This window comes from Lasioglossum baleicum, chromosome 12 (genome assembly GCF_051020765.1).
Source record: "Lasioglossum baleicum chromosome 12, iyLasBale1, whole genome shotgun sequence".
Lineage (NCBI taxonomy): Eukaryota > Metazoa > Arthropoda > Insecta > Hymenoptera > Halictidae > Lasioglossum > Lasioglossum baleicum.
In genome coordinates this window covers 8,770,644-8,782,741 of record NC_134940.1, presented here as the reverse complement: position 1 = coordinate 8,782,741, position 12,098 = coordinate 8,770,644, and the positions used below count along the sequence as shown (strand labels likewise).

The 12,098-nt window shown below is 49.2% G+C and overlaps 1 protein-coding gene across 1 annotated transcript in view; it reads left to right on the top strand.

Moving 5' to 3' along the window:
- The first annotated feature begins 6,122 nt into the window (after positions 1-6,122).
- The window catches only part of LOC143213892 (uncharacterized), a 48,925-nt gene continuing 42,949 nt past the window's right edge, over positions 6,123-12,098 (top strand). Inside the window, exon 1 of the mRNA XM_076434206.1 lies at positions 6,123-7,964. Within this exon, the coding sequence (XP_076290321.1) occupies positions 6,188-6,871 (684 nt within the window). The 5' untranslated portion in view covers positions 6,123-6,187 and the 3' untranslated portion in view covers positions 6,872-7,964. The remainder of the gene's footprint in view (positions 7,965-12,098) is intronic.

Sequence of the window (12,098 nt, the reverse complement as noted above, 5' to 3'; positions counted from 1 at the left end):
GATTTATCGGCGAGACTTGCCGAGATTCATCTGAGCTGAACTTGGTCCTTCACATTTTTAGTATGTTCTAATAGAATGCTTTGATCCCAACATTAAAGCCATCAGTGGAATGCAACAGTTATTTCTGAAGTCAGGACATAAGTGTACTAACAAATAAAAATTGATCCTTAATTCATCTGAGCTGAACTTTGTGCTTCACATTTTTCGTATGTTTTAATAGAATGCTTTGATCCCAACATTAAAGCCATAAGTGGAATGCAACAGTTATTTCTGAAGTCAGGACATAAGTGTACTAACAAAAAAAAATTGATCCTTAATTCATCTGAGCTGAACTTTGTGCTTCACATTTTTCGTATGTTCTAATAGAATGCTTTGATCCCAACATTAAAGCCATAAGTGGAATGCAACAGTTATTTCTGAAGTCAGGACATAAGTGTACTAACAAATAATAATTGATTCTTAATTCATCTGAACTGAACTTGGTCCTTCACATTTTTAGTATGTTCTAATAGAATGCTTTGATCCCAACATTAAAGCCATCAGAGGAATGCAACAGTTATTTCTGAAGTCAGGACATAAGTGTACTAACAAATAAAAAAAATTGATCCTTAATTCATCTGAGCTAAACTTTGTGTTTCACATTTTTCGTATGTTCTAACAGAATGCTTTGGTCTTAGCATTAAAAATTACCCCTTATAAAGGGGAGTCATTCGTCTTCGGACAATTTCGAATAGTTTGTAAAATCAGGTATTTGTTTGTAAATTTCAAAATCGGACTAATCCTACCGATAAAAAGGTCGCAAGTAGGTAGCAGCCAAGAACGCTGTACCACGTAGAAGGCCACCGTGCGAAAGCAGCAACAACGTTAACCACACAGTAGCACGGAGAGTCGATTAGCATCAAACGATCATTCAGACCGGTAACAACGTATCAGAGCCAAGAAAAAAAAGGAGTATAGAAAAGAAAGAAGAGAGAGAGAAAGGATGCGGGAGTCTAAGGGGAAAAAATCATGTTCCAGCACGTATTAGCGGTGGGCTTGTAAGTTAACCCCGCTAACTGTCGTAGGACACGAGCGCGGAGCGTGTGCCCCCTGTGGGGGTTACGCCATTGGGGGTGTTCGTTATATTCCGAGTCCTTTTGAAAGGGTCACGTGCCCACGGCAGCCCCCTCGAGCCCGATATCGTATTTGTACAACACGCATCCATTATTGCAATCCGGCTGTTTGTGTGTTTTGCGCGCTCTTTGTAAGGACGATCCTCCGCGCTTATGCGAACCGGTGAGCTCGAGCGCTCGCGCTCGCAGCCGCGTTTTGCCGCCCCCATATGTTCTCCGCCTTTCGTTTTTCTTTCCCCGGGACGGAACGGCGCCCTCTCGGCTTTTCGCACACTTGTGCCGGGCTCTGCGAGAGAGCGAGACGCGGGCCCATTATTGTGCCCGTGAAACAATGAGCACTCGCGATCGCCCGGCCACTCGACGCAACAGAGGAAACCAGCTCTCTTTCGTTTCGCCGGATCACGTGGGAAAACGTCGTCGCCTTTCTTTCTGCCCGATGAAAGGGAGAATATCGATGGGAGGACTCTCCACCACGCAAGCGAGCTCGCACGTGTGCGAGAAGTCAGGTCTCCTTTTTTTTTCTCTGGTCGGTCGCATTATTTCCGATGATCTTCGAGGAACGATTGAGATGATGGGGTGAAACGAGTGGGAGAGTGATGTCAATGATTCGTAGACAGTTCGTGCATTGACTTTTTATCTTGCTTCACTTGTACAAAGGTGGTTCTAGCTAGAATAAACTAGACTTCGGCGGACTTGAAACAAAATCTCAAACCTGAAGGACCTGGACCAGGAACCAGAGCAGAGTAGCTAACTCTCACAGAGGTCTCCCTGGGTGGCTAGCGGGTATTCCGTACCGCGCGGTCTAAATAGCGGAACATTATCCTATCTCCCGTGGCGGAGGACGCGCGCGCGTCCGTGTGTACCTGCTCCGTCCATCGGATATCATCTTGAGCGGTACGGAGAGAAGAGGATAGCTGTGCGCATCGGTGTCGTGTCCAGGTTCGGCGAGCGTAGATGATGGGATGACGGACCGCGGGCGTGTCCGAGTAGCCGATACCGGGCGCGTGATCGGGAGACCTCCCGGGGCCGACCACCCTCGAGGGGCCACGAGGGTCGACTTGTTAGCCAGACAGAACGGGCTCCGGGGCCGAGAGAGAGCTAACGGAGCGATCCTCTCCACCGACGACAGCTCCGAGAGAGCCGACAATGTTTCTGCAGAGAGGCAGGCTCTTGCCTCGGTCCGGAACACACCGGCGAACGGTGAACCGCTTTGCATCGAGCCGGGCCCCGGGAGTCGGGCCGAGTCGGGCCGCATCAGTTCCCTCTGTATTCCACGGGCTCGTGACTCGCGAGATCGACGATTCGAGAGCGAATCGTATTGGAGCACCGGAATCACCCGTCTACGGCTCCTCTTACTCTTTCGTCTCGCCTTGGAGGATCGTGGGTGGTGATCTGGGGACATCTCGACTTCACCGGCTAGCACTATACACCACTGCCGCTGTGGGACGTTGGCTGATGTCGTTGGGATACCTGCTACGAAGCTATTCTCTTTGGTTGATGTCGTGTGCAGCATTCTGCATCTTCCACACACAATTGATATGTTAACACGTCTATGTTGATCACTAAGGAGTTTTTAATACGAACCATTAAGGTACCTTCAGTATCAAATATTCCAAAGATGAAGTTCATTCTTGTATGCGATAATCCGAACCAAAACACTTCGTGTAAAGGTTGACCAAGTTCCCCGGCCCATCCACTGCAGTGATATGAAGGATGGACCAAGTTCCTCTCGCCTATCAAAGTTGTGATATGATGGATGGACCAAGTTCTGCTTGCCTATAAGGGCTGTGATATCGGGAAAGACCAATTCCCAGAGGCCAATGATTGTTGCACTTACCTAATTCAAACTTTACAACCTAGGGAACTTGGCGTTTGCGCTGGCACTACTATTTTGACTTGTATGAGAAAAATGTATATCCGGATACGGCGCAGAAGGAGACGATTTTGCAGGAAATTAAAGGAAATTAAAGGAAAAAAAAAATTTTTTTCTGGTTTTTCCTGTTGGTTTGGATGTAAAAGACACCTGATTCCAAAATTTCAAGTTTCTAGTTTGTCTGGAAGTGGGTTAGAATTAACATGATCCTACGTATATTCCAAGAATTATGCGTTTTTGGGGTATTTTTATCTCAGGTTCCAGGCTAGGTAGAAAGGTGCTTTTTACATGAGAGTTAGTTGATATTATATCCAGCTCAAATAAAAATTTTGGTTGACCTCAGTTACCGGGGAAAGCGGCAGTGGCGGTGGCAATATGGCTAAAAAGCGCTAAACTATCGTACGAGAATAACTACTCGGCAGCTTAGAGGTCGCGGGAGGGGAACTTGGTTCGCGCGTTGCCGCGCGCGTTATACCTTTGAATTTCTAAGTTGTGGATTTGATTTGCAAGAAAGTGAATGTTTCATGTTGCAGCTAGTAAATTTTCAATTTCGGTATAACACAGGGCCCATTCCCATAATTTGCGTTGTTTCTACGTCTCGTTTAACACGGCATCGATGCGAGCAGGAACAAGTTGATAGTGTTATAGGATGATTAACTGTATCTGGAGAAATTCTCGTTTGCAAAGGGTAGATTTCTGGTGAAATTGCGAAAGAGGATGCGCCCGGCGGTAGCGTGGGATCCATAGCAATGTGGCTGCCGACGAAAGTTCCGTAAATAGTTTCGAGTGGTTGTTAGCGACGGACGTATCCATTTTTTGAATAGAAGTTCCAGAAGCGGCGGTAAAATTTCAAGGAGCCTCCGTGTGGATGTATTATCCGGCGTGGTAGGGGCCATTGATCGCCCGCACTATTTCAAAGGGGTCGGCGTCGTTAAACAAATTTTTAAGGTATTCCCGTGCGCGCGGGAGCCCTGCCTAGGCCCCGACCGAAAAAATGTTATTATTGGACGGTTTCGACCGAAAGCGAAACCGTGTTCGTCGAACCTCGCCTTAATGAAGGTACATTCTTCGCTCGCCCTCCGATCAAGATATCTCCCGTATAAATTGAATGCTTTTCACCGAAGCTCAATCAAGCCTGTGGCCCCGGTAGTCGAAAAAATACTACGGAGTACGATCTCGATTAGAGGAAGGTGGCCGGTGCGGACGGTCGTGCCGCACTGAACTTTGTCTTTTCCAGCGATTATCTTAAAAACGGGACGAGTCGCAGCTGTGGCCGGCCCACGGCGAATTTGTTGGGAGCACTGTTCTTGTTTTCTTTATTTAATTGCCTCCGGGGGACATGGACGCGCGCCGTTCCACCGTTCTCTTTGTAGAATCGAGGATTTTTTTAGTTCGATATTTATTTGCCTCCCGGTAAATAGAATGTTGATTTTTATGCATTTCTGCCCGGGTTCTAGAATCGTAAAATATGGAAAAGCATATATTATCACGGAAATTAATTGGACTCATTTCGGCCTCCCCAAGAGAATCCTTGTTTTATTCCGGGCTCTGTGGAACGATCTTATAAACGAGAGTTTGTGGGAAATTGATATTGCGGAAATAAAAGATTCGGGACTCTCGTCAATGTTCTTTTTATATCTCAATACTACACATATTAAATTGAGTCTTGGGGATGAATACTTTATTGATTTATTAATTGCCCGGTTATACAGACCGAAAGCTAATGGCAGTTGCATAAAGAAGTTCTTTAAAATGTGTGCATAAATTGTACGACATAGGATTCGATTTCATGGGTGCAAACACATGACAACTTCTTCTGGTCCAGAATCTCTAAGGAGACCACGGGATGAAGAAAGACGGAGGCGCACAAGAATCAGTTTAGTCCCCGAATACCAACCGAAACGTTTTAGGACACCGCCCACGGGCATGCTAACGAAGCATAAGGTCGTTATACTCTTTCTAATTAATGGCCACTCTCGTCTTCTTCCGCCCGTTCTTACTCTCGCTCTCTGTTCCTCGACAATCTCTATCGTTTATCTCTCTCACACTGTACACGGTAGTGCACGACAGTGTAAACCGCACTATCTGGTAAACACCGATCTCCAAACCCTTGGCTGTCGATGCAATAAATCGATGTGCAGGACGAACCGATTTTTCAGAAACATGGAACGATGAGTAAAATTGAAGAACAAGGTGTGTGAATTGGTTCACACGTGAGGCATACAAGTGCAATCATGATATAAGGGTGAACAATTAGATAAGGGGTGAGAACATCCTCCTTTGAACCCCGGGACAATCAGTCTTGGGTCGAAGAGTACAAACAAGCGTGGAAGGTGCAAATCAACAGCACCCGATCCGAAAACCTGTCGACGTTTCGGCGTGTTGGTCGGTGGAGGCCTTATTTCACGAGGGCCGGATCGGTCTAAGCGTAATCAGCGCAAGCAGGCAGGCAAATTAAAGCCTCGTCGGGCTCGGCCTCCCTTCGCGCGTCCCACTGACCTGATTTCGTTTCCACGGGAAAAAAGGAAGCAGGCGTGCAGCAGCAGCTGCAGGTTCGCGAGCCTGCGATCCGTCCGCCGGTCGTCTGAAAAGAGGAAGAAGATGGCTAGAAGGTTGCAGAGAAGGAGAAAGACGAGGACGAGAACGATTGAAGAGGATGAGAAGGAAGCTAGCCGTGATAGAGGGAAGAAACGAAGAGGAGATCGAAAGGAGTGCATCAAGGAGAAAGAGAAGAAAGAAGAAGAGGAGGAGATGGGTGCTAGCCTTGATAGAGGGAAGAAGCAGAGTAGAAGATCGAAAGGAGTGCACCGAGGAGAAAGAAGAGACATAACCGGGGAAAGGAGAAGAAACGAAGGAGGAGGAGAAGGAAGAAGACGATGATGAGAGTGGTCGGAAGAGAAGGAAGAAAGAGGCTCGCTTGAATCTGGCTAGGGGAGAAGGACAGGGAGCCAGAATAGGAGGGATAGAGGAGAGAACGTTTAAAGAAGGAAGATGGAAGTCTTGGCGAGCGGCTCGGCGCGGCGAAAGAGAGAGCGAGACACGGCGCGGGAAAGAGAGAAAAAAGGGTCAAACTCGTTTTCGTTTTCGTCGCTAATTAGACTCGTTAACCGCCTCTTCTGGCGTAGCAGGCGTAGCCATAACCGGGCGACTTCTCTTCGGCTCTCTGAGAGGCCGCCGAGAAGAGCGAACGGAACGGCCACCAATGTGCTCGGAGGCTAGTTTGTTCTCGTCGCCCAGTCCTCCAGGGTGCGTTTGCCTTGATCGCCCCTCTTGGCTATTCGACATGCGTGCAGCACGCGAAATTGCAGCTGCACCCGGCGCTCTCTCCCGAGAGACACGCTCTCTCTTCTTCTTCTTCCCCCTGCTGCGGTTTCCCTGCGCCTTCTCTTTTCTTCCGTGCACCTTCCTCTCGGAAAACGTGGTGACCGATACATCCCCGTGTCTATCTGCGTGCACGTGGAAAAGCTGCGCCTCGAGGTTCCAAAGCGACACGCTGCCCCGCGACGACGCCTGGTGGTTAGTGTCCGGTTCACCGTGGAGATATGGCGGCGGTAGTGGTCGTGGTCGTGGTGGTGGTAGTGGTCATGCCAGTGGTGGTGGTGGTGGTGGAGTTCACGTGGGACCGACGATTATCATGAAACGCGTTGATGACACCCCTACCTGTCGAAATCACACGGGCCTAGAGGACGTGGACGCTCCGATGGGACACTTCGAGGATCCTGCGTCCGATTCCTCGTCATCAATTGCGTCTAGACGCTCTGCAACTGCACTCGGCGACATGGAAGATGACCCCCTGTTGAGCTGCTTCGATGATAGCCTGGACACTAGGCTCGAGAGGAAATCGTACAACGAGCTGTGGGTACCTTGGAGCAAAGAGAATTTTTAAGGACCATTTGATGGCGCCAAGCAATTTTCAAGGAAAGTCTACCCAGCTATAGGAGTACCTTGGAGTAAAGACAAGATGTTTAGCCAGTCATCAAGCATCCTCTAAACTCAAGCATCAGAAACATGGCTTTCTGGAACATCTACTATCCCTCGTCCTTATCGCGACGATCTCGTTACCCAAGTGATCGAGCCTGCAAGAGCATTGGATCCTCTAACTTGTAAGAAGAATCACTATACATCAATCAGCGCACTTATGACTACGCAGCCGTGAGTGTCGCAACCTCCGCGCTTCTCGTTCGCTGTAACGTGGAATCCCCGGGAAAACAGAATCTCGTTGTCCGAGATTCGGGCTGCGAGTGTAAGATAATGATGGATCACATAAAATCTGGAGTGTATCGGTATCCAGTGTTCGCGTTCAGGAAAAGGGATCGATCGCTGTGCAAGTAGCACCGCTCTGACCGTCGAAAATAATTAATCATGTCACCGATAAGAACGTCGATGCTGACAGACATGCGGATTGGTTTCACGAAGGGATCCGGCGGCCGCGGCGAGACGGAACGAGACGAAACGGTTATGGCTGGCGATCGGCATGCCATCGGGAATATTCGAGACTAATGGTGGCTACCTGACGACGAAAACGAAGAGAGGAAAGCCTTCCTACCCGGGGGAATCGGCGTTACCGATCTGGAAAAGTGACGGGTCACGCGTATATACCGCCGATCCTCTCTTCGCCACCTGGAATATGTCTCTTTTCAGCCAACGAGCGGAGAGGGATCTCGAGACGCGCCGAGAGAAGGCAGATTGAGACACTCGCGGCTACCTGATCGCCGATAGAGGAATGGTAAAATGAACACCGGTGCACCGAGAGGCCAACCAGCCAGATAAGAATCATTTTTCAAGGCGTTACACGGACGGAGGGAGCCCCGGCTAGCCGTGGTTTGATAAACGAGCGCGGCGCCGATTTTCCAACGGGGACGTCCTCGACGATCGGCGGATATGAAAAATGAACAGGCCAGATCTCTGACTCTCTTTCTTTCTCTTTCTCTCTCGAAGGAGTGTATTGAACGGACGCATTTTTCCCCGGAAACCGAGAGGTAAGACACCCTTTATCTCAGAATACCATCATCTCCCCGGGTAGATTGCGTTACCGTTCATCGGACGGATGATGTACTGCAAATGGGATTGCGCTCGCATTGAGTCGTCGCATTTTTTCGCTCGGAAATTGTCCACGCGCTGCGAGTGTCTATAGATTGGACAAGTCGGTACAGGATGTTGCGCGTGATTTATGGGCCAGCCTATTCCTCGCAGATCGATTTAGATATTTTTCAAAGGAACGTATCGGTTCTGCTCTCATTGTGCTCGGATTCGTCTTTCGTACTTTATTCTTTCTTTTGAGGGATCGTTCTTTCTCGGATTCTTGCCGAAGCTCGAGGAAAAAGGTCAAAGCAGATCAATCATGATCAAAGGTAGCTGTCTTTATCTGTATACTATATGTTTACATTATTAAACTTTTTGTAACATTGAGATTGACAGGATTTTTCAAGGCGAGATAGATCGTCAAAGAAATTTTCGTTAAAACTACAGACACCCTTAAACAATTCTCTAGTCCTTAGTACACCTCTACCAATTTGATTAAGTTAGTTTAGCAGAGTTATACTGCTCCTGAGAAAGCCACGATCTTTTACTTTGGTGATTCAATTGTTGCATCGAAGATGTTTAAACAGGGGGGCAGTTCTAGGGACGTAGATCGTCGCAGGGACTTGTCAACTTGTAATCCGGAGCATTCTCAAGGCGAGCATCTCCCGTTGGAGGATCGTAGGACTATAATTTCTGTGTCCGTCGCTGTCCTTGGTGCTCGGTCTGTTGCGGCCGTTGATGCACGATATACCGTATTTCTTACATAAAGCGGACATTGACGTCCGCCATAGGGTCTAATACTCGCGGTGGGCGGCCATATTGGATCGTGATATGGGCCCGCAATTAAGGCCGAGTAGGCCACCCGGACGAGGGAGCGCGATAAGGTGAGGTTCAGCGTCTCAGGGCTAAGCTTGACCTTCTTGGCCCCCCTTCTTGGCTCGATGCGCTTCTCAAAGCGGTCCGCGCTGGAGGTTAGGTCACGATTAAGCACTGATTGGGTGGGCCTAATAACCGGGGACCGTGTGCTGTATGCAGAACTTTCATCGAGGGAACGTCGCTCTCCGATGGATTAAAAGAATGATTTCACGTGCAGGCCTTCGACAGGGCCGGCCAAACTCTTCCGAGATTAAGCAGGTTTGGTGCACATACCATTACACCTCCCACACCGAGTGTTCGAACATTTTAGCGGCGATGCACTTTACCACTTTTAGCTGTTCGGCCTGTTCCCAATTGTTATGTGACTTCGGCGGAAAGACACATTTTTATACCTTCTCAATTGATTTTCAAACCTTCAAAAATGTTTCTGGTCATGTACTTCATTAATTCTTTTAGCATACAGGTCCATTTTTCATTTTCATCATAGTTTGCTTCGAATCTAAAATTATCGGGACTGTCGCCAACAATGCTCCACAGTGAAAGCAGTCTTTCTACGCAAGCTAACGAATCAATATCTCAAAGTTTGGCAATACCCTGCTCCCAACAATGAGACCCTAGACCAAGGCCTCGGGGACAGGAGCGATGAAGCTTCTTCAGCAGTTGTCTCCGCGGAGGATCAGATAAACGAGCGAGCCCGTGGTATGCAAATCCTAAACGAACTAATGAAGATTAAGAATGCCCCGGGTAAAGGAGTTCGCCTCATTTCTAAAACATCCTGTGGCAGCCGCTCCCGCTTCTCCTCTCATTCTTCTACTGGGATCCCGTGGATTCCCGCGGAACGGCCATTGTCTGGTATCGCTTTAATAGTGTCAACCGGGTTCGGCCGGGGACCTCCTACGGCGATATTTCAGCGACTATGAGGTAAAGTTCTATCGGGGGCCCCGTCATCCCCGGGGCCCGGTAGCCGGCCGAGATTATCATCTTCAACGGTAGCGGGCGCTATGAGGGATTCCCTCTTAATAGCTCCTTGAATTTTTCGTACTCTCTCTCTTACCTCTTCGTACCTTCTTTCTCCTCACGTGTGCGCTCATGTGTGTGTGTCCCTTCGTGGAACCGAGCAACCGTGGATCCCCGATCGTTTTGTAATATTTCACCGGAGGATACACGGGATCCAAACGGACCCTAATTTGGTTGGCGCGAATAAGGACGTTCCTGGTCCTCCGTGGGCCCACGGGACCGCTTTTCTGAGTTAATGAGCGTGTCAGCGGCCCCGAATCCGAAATATAGGAAGTTGAGACGTCGGCGAACATCGAACAGGTGACCGGGATGGTGGTCGCCGAGATGACGCTGGGATCGGAATCCGTTAAGCAACCGAATCCTCTAACCCGAACCTCTTCCCGCGCGCTATAATTGCAATTTTTCGTCCCGGGGAATCTACTAATGGGCCTTAAATACCGACGGGGATTTTTGAGTTACGTCTTCCGGCCCACTCTCGTGGTCGCCTTTGTGCTCGGACTTATCGTTCGCTGGGAAACGAGAGATCGGGAGAGCCAGTATCGAGGACAGGTTCGATCTTTTGTGTACTCTCGAAATCTTGCTGGTAATTGAGAGATACCCGGAGTCGCCGGACATGATTAACGTGGACAAATGATCGTGCTCCGCCGCTGAATTAACAGCGAATCAATTTCCTGAACGAGCCCTAGCGATTTGATTTACGACGCGTAATTTATTGCGATGGATTTCTTGCGAACGTTGCTTTCCATTTGTTCCAACGGAGATGGAAATTCATGGCGATCTGTTTGTTCGTTTGTACGTCGTTATCGTTCGTGATCGGTGCAGTGTGTTTATTTATAATCGTTCGAATTTTCTCGGGGAACCGGCTGCTTTTATTTATGAGAGGGAATAATTGATATTTGCGGTAGTTTACGATTTGGTGAAGGCGGGAATTAATATTGGGCACAGGGCTGAGTAAACTTTCCAAATTTTAAACATCTCGAAAGAAATATACCACAAATTATTGGGAAGACGTGTCGTCGTTCGATTCGAAAGTATGCAGATTTTTTAAAATCGTCGAGGGGTCATGTGAGATAACCGAAATTCTGATACATTACAAATTCTGGATCCAGAGTGCTGGACCGAGGTACTCGCGACGGAATATCGAAATTGCGGCTCGCATCGAATTCGCATTCGCCGAAGACGATTCGGCGATAAACGCGGGACGCACGAGTCTGCGGAGGCACAGGCGTTTCTTGCAATTCAATGGTAAAGAGCCAATCAGCCGCGGAAAGGCAATAGATTATCGAGCCGGGGGCCCGATAAGACATAAATATACACGCGGCCGAGCATACTCATCGACGTGGCTGCGCGGCTATATCGAGAAGCATCATTATCCGATGCCTGTTTATACCGCTGCGTCCTTACGCGAATTTCATCGCGAGTGGCTTTCCCGAACAAGGTGCTCTCCCGATACTAGCGGAATTCGGTTTTGCGAGAAACTGGGACGCCCTGAAAAATGAAAAATAATAGAAACAGGTTCATTAAACGGCAAGAAATAACCACGAATCGATTGCTACGATAGGCGCTTGATTTGTTCGACGGAGTACGTTTCGCCAGGGGTGTAGGTTCCGAGCGATTTCGAACGCAACATTGGGCCCCTAATTATCCGCGAGATCATGCTCGGCGCGAAGACACGGCGGAAAGTGAAAGGGCAGACAGCGCGGCCGACGCGGCGATCGCGAAGCCAATTTCTCCGGTCGCCCACGCAACGCGTCCAATTAAAAAACATCGATAATTCAAGTCTATCCCGGAGGAGCTCTCTGACGAGACATTACTTACGTCCCGGGGGCCCGTTCGAGGGGCCAGCTGGGTGGTGGGGGTAGGCTAATCCCGGTGTAATTATTACACCCACGTCGGGAATTTATTCGCGGTTATCGCGAAACAAATGCGCCATCACCGGCGGGGTCCCGGCCCAGGCCCTTCTAAGCGGCGCTAAAACCCGACGCGACGCTAGGACCGAGGGGGCCCGAGGCTCTCGAATCGGGGCCCCGCAAATGAACCATAGCTGAACTTATTTCCACCAAGGGCCCCCGTTCTCCCACTACCATCGTGTGCGAGAGGCCCCTCCCCCCGCCACCCCCGTGGCCCCGGCGTGACCAGGGCCCCCACTACCGGGGGCGAAAAGGGGGGCCCGAGCCGTTTCGCTAGCGGGCTCGCGC